At 40.3% G+C, this 13,761-nt stretch overlaps 1 protein-coding gene across 1 annotated transcript; it reads right to left on the reverse strand.

Annotated features, from left to right (window-relative positions):
• Positions 1-10,839: 10,839 nt before the first annotated feature.
• Positions 10,840-11,367, reverse strand: LOC147964826 (uncharacterized). The gene has a single exon (XM_087530173.1). It carries the CDS (start codon positions 11,365-11,367, stop codon positions 10,840-10,842), a length of 528 nt encoding a protein of 175 aa, XP_087386299.1.
• Positions 11,368-13,761: the final 2,394 nt, after the last annotated feature.

Here is a 13,761-nt window from a genome sequence, read left to right on the forward strand (position 1 = left end):
CTTCTGTTATAAGTAAACTTGCAACAACACCACATGCTATTAATTATGATATGTCGCAAGTTATTGATGATGCTACCTCTGCTATGTATAATGCTTATGATGATGCTAGTACCTTGCTTAATGATGATGTGCCACTTGGTGACTTTCTTGATAAACAAATTGCTAGAGTTATACAACATGATGTTGTTGAATCTGATGATGAGCTTGAAACTGAAACTCCTGAAACACCTACTAGAACTAGCCCTCCTAGATATGAATTTCCTAAGGTACCGGAAGGTTATGTTATGAGTGAGGAGACAAGTAAAGATATTCTTGCTTGCAGAGATAGAGATGATCTAGAAAAATTATTATGCAAGTATAAAGAAAAATCTCTGAATGCTAGAATGTAATGTGATCCTAAGTTTGCTACTTCACCTATCTTTATTGATTATAAGGATTATGAATTCTCTGTCGACCTAGAGTTAATTACTTTCGTTGAATCTGATCCTTTCCATGGTTATGAAACTGAAATTGTTGTGGCACATCTTACTAAGTTGAATGACATAGCCACCCTTTTTACTCATGATGAGAAAACTCACTATTACTTTATTCTCAAATTATTTCCTTTCTCATTAAAGGGTGATGCTAAAGCTTGGTACAATACTATTGCTCTTGGTTGTGTGCGTAATCCCAGGATATGATTTATTACTTCTCTGAAAAATATTTCCCTGCTCATAAGAAACAAGCTACCTTGCAGGAAATATTGAACTTTGTTCAAATAGAAGAAGAGAGTCTCCCACAAGCTTGGGGGAGGCTTTGCCAGTTACTTAATGCTTTGCCTGGTCATTCTCTTAAGAAAAATGAAATACTTGATATCTTCTGTAATGGACTAACCGATGCTTCTAGGGACTTCCTAGATAGTTGTGCTGGTTGTGTTTTCGAGGAACGAACCGTTGGACAAGCTGAAGAATTATTGAATAACATATTGAAAAAATTATGATGATTGGACTCTTCCTGAACCACCGGCTAAACCCACTCCAAAGAAGTGGGGTATATTATATCTCAGTCCTGAAGATATGCAAGAGGCAAAGAAATCTACGAAGGAAAAAGGTATTAAAGTTGAGGATGTTAAAATTTTACCTTCTATTGAAAAAAATACATGGGCTTAATACACCACCACTGCCTAAGGTGGTAGAGGTAAATTCTCTTATGAAATTGAATGATAATGACAATCCTCACAATATGCATCCTAGCCAATGCCTTTATGAGTTTTAAAATTATATTAGAAAACAAGATCACTTCAGTGCAAATGTTATGAAACAATTAAAATACAATTATGTTATGATTGCTCGTTTGAGTGACTTGTTATTTAGAATATCAAATGATGTTAGAGGTGTTGGAAAGCATGCTTCTACGGTTCAAACTCAGTTAGAACAAGTTGCTAAATCACAAAGAGAATTGCTTGATGAAATGAATAATAATATGCATGACTTTGTTGTTAGAGTTGCAACTAGAGGAGGTAAAATGACTCAGGAACCACTTTATCCTGAGGGACACCCAAAAAGAATTGAACAAGATTCATAAAGATCTAACACTAGTGCACCTAGTTCTTCTAAAAAGAAAAAGAAAAAGAAAAATGATAGGACTTTGCATGCTCCTAGTGAACCTGAAATAGAGAAACCTCCTGATAATGATAATGAAACTTCTATCTCAGATGCTGAAACTCAATCTGGTAATGAACACTCACCTAGTAATAATGAAAAAGATAATGACGAGGTTCATGAAGACACTCAACCAAATAATAAAGAACTAGACAATGATGTTGAGATAGAACCACCTGTTGATCTTGATAACCCACAACCTAAGAATAAAAGGTATGACAAAGAGACTTCATCGCTAGAAAACACGGTAAAGAAAGAGAACCATGGGTTCAAAAACCTATGCCTTTTCGACCTAAGTCAACTAAAAAGAATGATGATGAAGAATTTGAATGCTTTGTTTAAATGCTGAGGCCAGTCTTTTTGCGTACTTGCTTGACTGATATCTTAAAAACGCCTCCTTATGCAAAGTATATGAAAGACATCATCACTAATAAGAGAAAAATATCAGAAGATGAAATATCCACTATGCTTGCTAATTATACTTTTAAGGAAGGAGTACCTAAAAAAATGGAGATCCGGGAATACCAACTATACCTTGCTCCATCAAAAAGAATTATGTGAAAACTGCTTTGTGTGATTTAGGAGCTCGTGTTAGTGTTATACCTTTCTCTTTATATAAAAGACTTGATTTGAATAAACTCACACCTACTAAAATGTCTTCACAAATGGTTGATAGATCAACTGCCATACCTATCGGTATCTGTGAGGATGTGCCCGTTGTTGTTGCTAATGTTACTATTTTGACTGACTTTGTTATACTTGAGATGCCCGAGGACGACAACATGTCGATTATCTTTGGTATACCCTTCTTGAATATTGCAGGGGCTGTTATTGATTGCAATAAAAGCAAGCTCACTTTTCATATTAATGGTAATGAGCGTACGGTGCACTTTCCGAAAAAACAATTCCAAGTGAATGGTATTAATGTTATTGAAAAATCTCCGACAATCACTATTGGAAGTTTTCAAATACCTCTACCTACTGTCAAAAAGAAATATGAAATGCTTATTGTTGGGGACATTCATATCCCCATTGAGGTAACTTAGTGATTTACGAAAGTTCTTTGGTTTCATGCTAATCGAAAGTGGTTGTTAATAAGACTTGATCAACCTTATTAATGGATCATTTTGAGCAGTATGAAGTTGATGAATTTAGTAAGCACTACCTTCTGTCCCTACTTTTGGTTTTCTGTTTTTATTAGTTGAATAAAATAAAATTCCATGTTTTTTCCGTTTTCTGATTTTCCTGTGCAATAAAAAATGACCCAAAAATAAAAATTTTCAGAATGCCATGAAACTTTAATACGATTTTTTTCTGAATTTTTCTGAATTTTTGTTGCAAATAACATCACAGGGAGGTGCACCAGGTGGGCACAACCTACCTGGGCGCGCCAGGACCCCCAGGCGCGCCTGGTGGGTTGTGGTCCCCACGTGGGCCCCCTCACTTATTTCTTTACACCAAATCATCATCTACCTCCAGAAAAAAATCTCCATTGCTCTCTCTCCCGTGTTCTTGCTCTCAAACCCGCGGATTTCGATCTCTTTGCTCGAAGCTCCATTTCTGAAACTGTTTTTGGGGATTGTTGCCTGGTATATGACTCCACTGTTTGTCCAGTTAGTTTTTGTTTTAGTGGTTTATATTTCGAATAATTAGCTACTCTTGGTGCTGCGGTAGATGAGCTTGCATGTTGAATTCTTAGTGTTCTAAGTAGTTTGAATGCTTGCTATGGCCTTTATGTACCCCTATGAGTAGTTGGTATCATTTTTGGGAAGTTTTGTTGAGAAAATGTTGTGGGTTAATAAATTTCAAAATTGCGTTCATAGGAAAACCATGAATATCTTTAGGAAGTTTGGCTCTAAGAAGAACTCCAAGGGTGTTATTGGGGTGTCATCTGATAGTGATCTTCATCCTTGGAGGTTGGCGGAAGTACGGTCGTGTGAATGGCCGCACACCCCGTTCCTAGAAGAGGCTGGAATCCTTCAGGAGTTCACGCAACATGCTGCTAATGCCGGCCTCACCAACTTCATCGCAGATGAGTGTGAACAGCACCAAATCCTCACAAACATCTTTGTTCAAAGCTTTGCTTTCCTGCCTAGGAATAATCCTCCTAAAGTGTGTTTTGATTTATCTGCTGAAAACCATCAAATACCACTTACTCACCAAATCCTCACAAACATCTTTGTTCAAAGCTTTACTTTCCTGCCTAGGAATAATCCTCCTGAAGGGAGTTTTGATTTATATGCTGAAAACCATCAGATACCACTTACTGAATTTTGTAACATATGCATGATCCCTTCTGATGGCCTTTTATCGCACTTTGATAGTGGGAGATGAGAGAGGGATGTCAGCTATCCCGCAGTTCATTACTTTGCTCTTTTCATTGTAAAATGCTTGCTTGCTAGGGAGAAGGTGGGTGCGCTCAGCTCACCAGACCTTCCTGTTTTGCGTCGTGCATTAGAGGCGACAACACTTATAGCTTGGGAGCTATTGTGGCTCGTCGCCTCCACCTTAATAAATCCAAGGGTAAAATTCATGGTGGGATTTATGCTACTTGTTTGGTGGCTCACTTCGAGGTTGAGATACGCCCTCATGATTACCCTCTGACCAAGGTTTACCTAGACCGTGCTGCCATGGATCACCACCATTTAACTCATGATAAATCTCCTGACATTCCTATTCCTTATAACCTGGTTTTTAGCATTGAAACTCGTGGTATTATTCCATTGCCTGCTCCTGCTTTTTTTGATTCTGTTGCCAGGGGCGGATATAGGACCATGCCTGCGGACATCATTGCCTACCGAAACGCTCAGGCTGCTGCAGAGGCAGAGGAGGAGCCTCACCAGTGGGATCAGTGGTAAGGCAGCTGTCCCATCTGTGGTAAGGCGATGACGACAATAAGAGTGAACTAACTAATTAACCAAGCAAGTGCCCATATAGCATGTGGCTGTACTATTATCACAATCTTCAAATCCAAGACTTATTAGGCCTCATGCGGCACAGACAACTGATTCCTCCCTCCAGCTTATGATGGGCAGCCAATCACTCCTTCAATCCTTGATTCAGCTGTCGCCCGCGCCAATATTCATATGGTAAGTTTCACCCAGAGTAGAAGAGGATAGAGAAGGTCAACAAGGGCCAACCAGCGTAGCTCAGCGAGCTCAACAACAAGTTTCAAGTGTTAATGATCCAAAGATCATTCAACAATGGACCTATATGATATAAGGATGGCTAAGCATTTCTACTCTACTGGAATACTATAATTATACTCAGGTGTCAAGTGAATAGGCGACAAGCAGATCAAGGTAATGTGTCAATCGACACGCTAGGTACAAGAATTAAAATAGCGTGCATATAGTAACCATAAAACACAATGCAATTTTGTAAAACATAGGATAAGTATGATCAAAGAAGGAGGCATGCCTTCGTTGTTGAGTCCTTCTTCGGTAACTGGTTGTGTCCATGTCCAACATCGTCACACCCTACTCGTTGTAACGATAGCAAATGAAAACAAATAAATACCAACGCAAAAGTAGATCCAAATAACATCCAAAACAAATGAAGAACAGATGGATAACAAGATATTGGTCAGGTGGAGATTCTGAAATGAGGTAGCACGATAGGATGGTAAGAGATATGATTCAACAAAGGAGCAGAGTTAGGTTGACAAGGCTAAGGAAGGCTTGAAACTACCATATAACCAACACAATGGCGACAACACACATGGAATGGAACCAACGTATGCATTTTAAGTACACAATCACAACATGGCATGGTGAGGTAAGAGTTAACTAGAAATAAATATCGAGATAGTATCTAAATATTTACAATGGTCAATAGCAGGCAAACATATACATCAACCATATATTAATTCAAAAGCAACTGATCCATAAGACAAACAAACCAACATTATAGAACATACTAGTTAAACAATGAAACACATACAACAAACATGACTAGAGTTGGATCTTAGTTTGGTCCTTAGGCAATACTGAATGATATCGATCCAATATCACAAACCAAACATATGCCAAAACAAGTTAACCATCACATCAAATTATATACTCTAGGCATATGATCAAACCACAACTCTACTAACATGGAAAATAACTACCCCAGGCATGAGATGAACTATTGCAACATGTATAGAACACTGATAGTACTAGCATGTGACAAGGTAATCATCTATAAGGAAGATCTAAACTAGGCAACTATAACACACGCAACATCATTATACATGAAAGATTACTTGCACGAAATATGTCTAGGCATACAACAATGCAACCACTAGATATAATGCTAAGCATGGATGATCATCACATGAGATGCCAAAATATGCTACCAATAGAATACAACTCACAATAATAAGATTACTTAGTTGATATCCACTAACATGACAATCAAGCAGGGTAGTAGCACACCACCCTACACACTAGTTATGGTATGTAAGAACATGGAAGCATGGCATTATCACACAATGCTATCATGCTAGTTATAAATATAAGCACATCGAGCAGGCAAAATGAGCATGTAGACATGTAATACTAGATCATGGCATCAACCAATGAACATGTATTATACTAGCATGGATAACATGATGGCATGCATTTATATCTAGTACAACTTACACATGTAAGGACATAACATAAACAACTAGGAAAGATCTATGGCATAAACTGGTACGCACACACCCTATGCAATCACAATATCATGACATGATATTGAACAAGCAAGAATGAATACTGTTTGTTAAAATAATATAATATTAATAAACTACTAACATAGATCTACCAACAATTAAATGTTAACCATATGCATGAACATATCAATGTGCTAGACACGGGGTGAACATTCAATAAAACATGCGTTTAACTATGCAAGCGACTAAAGATATACATGTATTGTTCTAGGTAAATAAAACACATAGGTTAATACCGAGAAGTAATAAGCTAATTTTTTTTAACAATAATAAGTTATATCTAGAAATGCAAATATAAAGCATGAGATAAAGCAACCAGTCATGTGATCTTGCATAACAAACATCTCCACGATATGGTACAACTACTCAAATGTTGCTACTAAATATCACACAAAGCATGCCATGTCACACAACTTAGGGAAGTAAGAAAGTGAGCTTGAACCATGGTGTGACACATAATCTAAATCTTAATAATAGGCCTACAACAAGCAATTTGCCGCAAACATTACTATGTTAGTTAACATACCAATTCATCACCGCTAATGTAAAGAACTAGCTCACAATAATAAATTGACAAACAACTATCAAAAGCATGACATGGTTTCAATATATACATGGATGTAGATGAATACATAAGACATGACTAGGACATCTTTGTGCTAGACAAACGTAAAGGAAACAACAAGAATCAAACCATAAAACTATGCATCAAAAAAAATAGTGCAGATAGATCCCATACTACCACATGTTATAAACATTCCTATAACAGTGCAAATATAATCATAAGCTAGCAGACACAAATCAATAATGCAAGAAACAAGTATTATATACACAAAGACATCAAACCAATCTTAGATTAAACATGAAGATTTCTACGTATGGAAATTCTTATTCAAATACGTACACATGCATATAATGCGTCTACCAATAGTACAAAACTATCAAACTAAATATCATGTATCACTATTTAATAAGTCCAAATTTAATTCTTGGAATTTCTACAATAATCCTAGAATCATATTAACGATTAGAGCATGCTCCTAGGCATGCCATAGACATGGGAAAACTAAAATTTAAACACTCCCTACATGATTTACACTGCAACAAAACATTCACATACACACTTATCCAAATAAACTTAACACAAATCAAAACCTACTCGATGGAAAATGATAACCATCAATTCCTATACACGGTAATAATTCACAAGCACCGTTACAGAGGCACATCATAATTCTACGAGAAACCATACAAAACTATATCAAAATCCATTGTTTCAGTTAACAAGAACGACTAGATAAAACCTATAATAAAAATCAATTGACCGGCAAAGTAATCTAACTACACTACAGGGTTACTACGAGCAGAAGAAATAAATCATGTGTTGAACACAAGATCATCCGAGAAATTAAAATGTACGCGGACATGTCGGTGGCATTCGTTCATGCATCGCCATGAGCAACGACAGAGATAGGTTGAATAATAATGTCTACGGGATACACTAGATGATGGCAAGTCACGTGCAGAAGGAATTTGGTAGAGGCTCACGTAGTTTGATGAAACAGTGCGACGACCTCGACGAACGGGGTTGAAGGAGATGCAAAATTCTGCACGTGTGGTCGTTGGATCATGCTCCTTCTTCTCTGAATGGGTTCACAGCATGGAGGGCAATCTTCTGGTGCAAGGGCGTGGATGGGGATGACCTCCTTCATAGGGATCGTGGACCGACGTATATGGAACACCGTTTCTTTTGGAGGAATTCTTGGGAGAATGAGAAATGTAAATCGCAGGAGAAGTCAATGGATTGACAGAGGAGATCAACGCACACAACTACATATATTCAGAACTTCAAAGGATTGAGGGTTGAGGAAATAGAGGAGAGGCTTCCTTCATGACTGTACATTTTTCTCTCTGTAATGGTGTAGGTGTGAGTGAACGAGGAGAAGAAGAGTTCGGGTCTGGACGTGGAGGCGCACATACTTATGCCTTCACTTTTGGAAACTGTAGCAATTAAAGGGAATAAGTGGATTAAAGGGAATAAGTGGAGGGGTTTCCTTGAATGTAGGTTTCTCTCTTGTAACGTACAGAGAAGAGGGAGAGCAGAGGCGCTCTCCCGTGAGGAAGACATGGGACAGCTCGGTTAGCCCATTAGGAGAAGGAACGGATGACGGAAAAACAAGAGTGGTAAAAAAAATTGATGTGAAAGGCCCATGCAGTTTGTGGTTTGGTGGAAAGAAAGAAAAAAATGTGGGTTGCTCCCAGGAAGAGAGAGAGAGATGTTTATGCTAGAGAATTTAGCTCAGATTTTGAGTGAAGGTGAAGAAATGAATTTTCTTCTGAGGGATGTCCAGAAAATGAATAAATGCTCAAATAAAGATCAAACAATCTTCCTAAAATATTCTAATAAAAAGCATAGGCGCATAAACTTATATGTTGCAGGCGACAAAAAAATCCAACTAAAAGGAAAGAACAAAACTCAAATGTAATTTATGTTGGTATTTAATCAAATTAAATTTTCCGATTTATGAAAACTCAATTTTAGCTTCTATTAACCAAATAAAGCGAACAAAATTTTCTGGCCCTACTTTTTGGGAAAAAAATCTTAAACATTCCGAGAATCGGGATGTTACAAATTAGAGATTATAGTTTCTCATGCCATGCATAAGTAGCTGGGAGCGAATAATGATTTATCTTGGATATCAACATTGCGTTAAAATGATTGTGATGTAGTATGATGATATGGTATCCTCCTCTGAATGTTCGAGTGGCTTGACTTGACACATGTTCATTCATGTAGTTGAATCAAAACCAACATAGCCTCTACGATATTTATGTTCATGGTGATCATATCCTACTCATGCTAGTGTCAGATGTTACTTATGCATAATGCATGATCATGATCGTTGTTGCTCTCTAGCTGGCCACTTCTCAATCTAATTTCTAGCCCTCGCCTGTACTAAGTGGGAATTCTGTTTGTACATTAAAAACCTTGAACCCAAAGTTACTCCAGATGAGTCCACCATACCTACCTATTTGCGGTATTATCCTGCCGTCCTAAGTAAATTTGCATGTGCCACCTCTAAAAACTTCTAAAAAATATCCTTTTTGTGTGCCTGAATCGTTCATGGAACGACAGGAGGTGGTCGGTATCTTCCATGCTAAACAGGTTATTCTTAGATCGATTGTTTATTCACTCGCCATCGCATGAAAAAGGGCGGTAATAGGGATGCCCAGTCCCAAACTGCAAACACAAAAATAGTTAATCTCTCAAATAATCAAACAAAAACTCCCAATGGAGTCAAAACCTTTACTTTTTAGTGCTTGGGAACCGCCACTAGCTTGTTTAGCATGGGAGATATTGATAACTGATGGTGGTGAAGTAAATGAGAAGGGTGCATGTCTCAAAATATCATTTACCTCTGTTTTAAAAACTTGAGCTCTGGCACCACTCCAAATCATTGCTTCCCTCTGTGAAGGGACTATCTATTTACTTTTATGTTGTGTCATCGCCTTCTAAAACAAGCGCCAGAACCTGAGAGCACAGCTGTCATGACTTATGCATTGTGTGTAGCTAATATTGAGTGCATCATGGCAGGATCTTTTCTACCATGAATTACAATGTTTAGTCGCTGCTTGGACTTTGGAGGTGCTCTGCATTTATGTTTTGCGGTCACAGAAAGGGCTAGCGAGATACCACTATTGTCATATTATATCATGGTTGTTTTGACAATGTGTTGCCGTTTGAGATGTCTTATTATTGCTACCTGATTATGTCATTGATATGAGTTAATATAATCTTTAAAAGTTATTGTCGGCATGGTTGGTTATAACGTTGGTTGAAAACCTGGGAGCTATTTAAGCTTATTTATGCAAACAAGAGCAAAAGAGTTCGTAAAAGTTTTTCTTTTTCACTTTCAGTTTATCAACTGAATTGCTTGAGGACAAGCAAAGGTTTAAGATTGGGGCAGTTGATACGTCTCCAACGTATCTACTTTTCCTAACGCTGTTCCTCTTGTTTTGAACTCTAATTTGCATGATTTGAATAAAACTAACCCTAGAATGACCCAAGAAGTCACCGATCCAATGCCTACGAATTTATCCAATATTGTTTTTGGTAATATACTACTGCTATCATCACGGTCACACTTGCTCCCAAATTACTGCTATCACTATTACCGTTACCATTGCTGCTGCTACTATTATCAAAACTATCACATTACTTTACTACGGATTACTTGCTGCAGATAATTAATCTCTAGGTGTGGTTGAATTGACAACTCAGCTGCTAATAGCTTCAAATATTCTTTTCCTCCCCCTGTGTCGAATCTATAAATTTGGGTTGAATACTCTACCCTTGTTGCGATCCCCTAAACTTGTGGGTTATCACACAACGCCCATCCAGGGGTTATACCCCGACAGCCAGTGTGGAGTAGGGACTGTCGCGAGGTTCGCAGGAGGGCGCGGCGCCGTGTTGGAGTTGCGGGGCTGACCCATGCGACCCTTCTACTTGCGACCACAAGAGGGGGAGGGCGCGACTAGGTTTGGAGACGCGCCGTGGCCGGCGGCAAGGCCAACGTGGGGAGCGGTGTGGGTCGCCTGCCGAGCAGAGTGGCGAAGGTGCTTCTCCTCCATATGAAGATACGTGACGGCCTTGGTGTACGTCGGCGTGTCGAGGGAGAGGTTGGTGGCAGATTGGCCGAGGTCGGGGTGGAGGCCCCGGAGGAGGTATGTGAGGAGAACGAAGTCGTCGATGGTCATGCCGAGGTCGCGCAGCTCGTCAGCGAGGACCTTCAGCCGCGTGCAGTACTCATCGATCGAGAGATCATTTTGCTGCAGCGTGAAGAACTCCCCTTGGAGGAAAACACGGTGTTGGAGTTGATTGTCGAGGAAGAGGTCGCACAACCGTGTCCACATGGCGTACGCCGATGGGTCACGGGAGTTCACCATGTCGAAGAGACCCCGTGAGATGGTGAGGAAGAGCCACTTGATGATGCAAGCATCTACAATAAGCCACTCATCGTCATCCTTCATGTTGCGGAAGTCGACACTCCCGTCAACGTGCTCGATGAGACGGTAGGAGCAGAACAAGAGCGTGAAGTAGGTGCACCATGCGTTGTAGGATGGCTAGTCGAGGTCCAGGATTAAGGGCGCGCGATCTTTGATGTCAAGCTCGTTGAGGCGGTCAAAGGTGAACATGGCGCCAGCGAAGGAGCCGGCATCGGACAGATCGACCATGGAGTGGGACATGGTGGCGGTGAGAGGGAGGTGGGGTAGCAGTGGTGTTAGGGTTTTGGTGGTGGATAGGGAGAAGATGGTGGCTGAGGGTAGGGGAGGGGAAGCGGCGGCTACGGGAGGGAGTAGCGGCGGCGATTTAGTGTTTGGGGGGAGGCGGCGGCTACGGGAGGGAGTAGCAGCGAAGGTGTAGGGTTTGGGGGAGGCAGCGGCGACTACGGGAGGGAGTAGTGGTGGCGGTGTAGGGTTTGGGAGGAGGCAGTGGAGGCTATAGAGGGAGTAGCGGCGGCGGTGTTAGTGTTTGGGAGGGGGCATCGGCGGCTACAGGGAGGGGCGGCGGCTGCGTGGGACGGAAGCAGGGGAGATCACAATGAAAACCAATACCATGTAGAAAATATATGGGATGCAACTCAATTGTATTCCTCGGAGTTGGTCACAATATATACACGATATGTCTTGCGTGACAAGCCAATTAATCCTACCATATCTCTAAAAGTCAACTATACATGGCTGGAGATCATAGAAAGATTAATTGTATGAAAATACATATATGTCACGCTCAACAGCAGGTACGGCTGTAGCTTGAGAAATACTTCATTGCCGACATGGAATTGCCTGAAGCAATACTTCTTGTTGGCTTGGTCTTGCATGATTTGGTGTGCGTGGTGTAGTTTTTGCTATATTAGATTCTACATGAAGGTTCGCTCCTCCAACCAAGCTTAAAGTGCCGGTACCAGATAACCCACAAGTATAGGGGATCGCAACAGTTTTTGAGGGTAAAGTATTCAACCCAAATTTATTGATTCGACACAAGGGGAGCCAAAGAATATTCTCAAGTATTAGCAGCTGAGTTGTCAATTCAACCACACCTGGAAACTTAGTATCTGCAGCAAAGTATTTAGTAGCAAAGTAATATGATAGTATTGGTAACGGTAGCAAAAGGTAACACTAGTAAAAGTAATGTTTTTGATATTTTGTAGTGATGATAGCAATAACAACGGGAAAGTAAATAAGCGACGAACAATATATGGAAAGCTCGTAGGCAATGGATCGGTGATGGAGAATTATGCCGGATGCGGTTCATCATGTAACAGTCATAACCTAGGGTGACACAGAACTAGCTCCAGTTCATCAATGTAATGTAGGCATGTATTCCGAATATAGTCATACGTGCTTATGGAAAAGAACTTGCATGCCATCTTTTGTCCTACCCTCCCGTGGCAGCGGTGTCCTTATGGAAACTAAGGGACATTAAGGCCTCCTTTTAATAGAGTACCGGAATAAAGCATTAACACATAGTGAATACATGAACTCCTCAAACTACGGTCATCACCGGTAAGTATCCCGATTATTGTCACTTCGGGGTTCACGGATCATAACACATAATAGGTGACTATAGACTTGCAAGATAGGATCAAGAACTCACATATATTGATGAAAACATAATAGGTTCAGATCTGAAATCATGGCACTCGGGCCCTAGTGACAAGCATTAAGCATAGCAAAGTCATAGAAACATCAATCTCAGAACATAGTGGATACTAGGGATCAAACCCTAACAAAACTAACTCGGTTACATGATAGATCTCATCCAACCCATCACCGTCTAGTAAGCCTACGATGGAATTACTCACGCATGGCGGTGAGCATCATGAAATTGGTGATGGAGGATGCTTGATGATGACGATGGCGACGGATTCCCCTCTCCGGAGCCCCGAACGGACTCCAGATCAGCCCTCCCGAGAGGTTTTAGGGCTTGGCGGCGGCTCCGTATCATAAAATGCGATGAATTCTTCTCTCTAATTTTTCTCCCCGAAACACAATATATAGAGTTGGAGTTGGAGTCGGAGGAGCTCCAGGGGGCCCACGAGGTAGGGGGGCGCACCCCCACCCTTGTGGACAGGTGGTGGGCCCCCTGGCCTTCATCTTTTGCAGGTATTTTTTATATTTTCCAAAAAGTTGCTCCATGAAGTTTTAGGTCATTCCGAGAACGTTTGTTTCTGCACATAAATAACACCATGGTAATTCTGCTGAAAACAGCGTCAGTCCGGATTAGTTCCATTCAAATCATGCAAGTTAGAGTCCAAAACAAGGGCAAAAGTGTTTGGAAAAGTAGATACGACGGAGACGTATCAACCCCCCCATGCTTAAACCTTTGGCTGTCCTCAAGCAATTCAGTTGACAAACTGAAAG

This window comes from Triticum urartu, chromosome 6A (assembly GCF_056163025.1).
Source record: "Triticum urartu cultivar PI428250 chromosome 6A, HENAU_Tu73, whole genome shotgun sequence".
NCBI lineage: Eukaryota > Viridiplantae > Streptophyta > Magnoliopsida > Poales > Poaceae > Triticum > Triticum urartu.

Excerpts from the sequence above, each read along its gene's own strand:
- LOC147964826 (XM_087530173.1), bottom strand. The coding sequence starts at position 11,367 with ATGAAGGATGACGATGAGTGGCTTATTGTAGATGCTTGCATCATCAAG.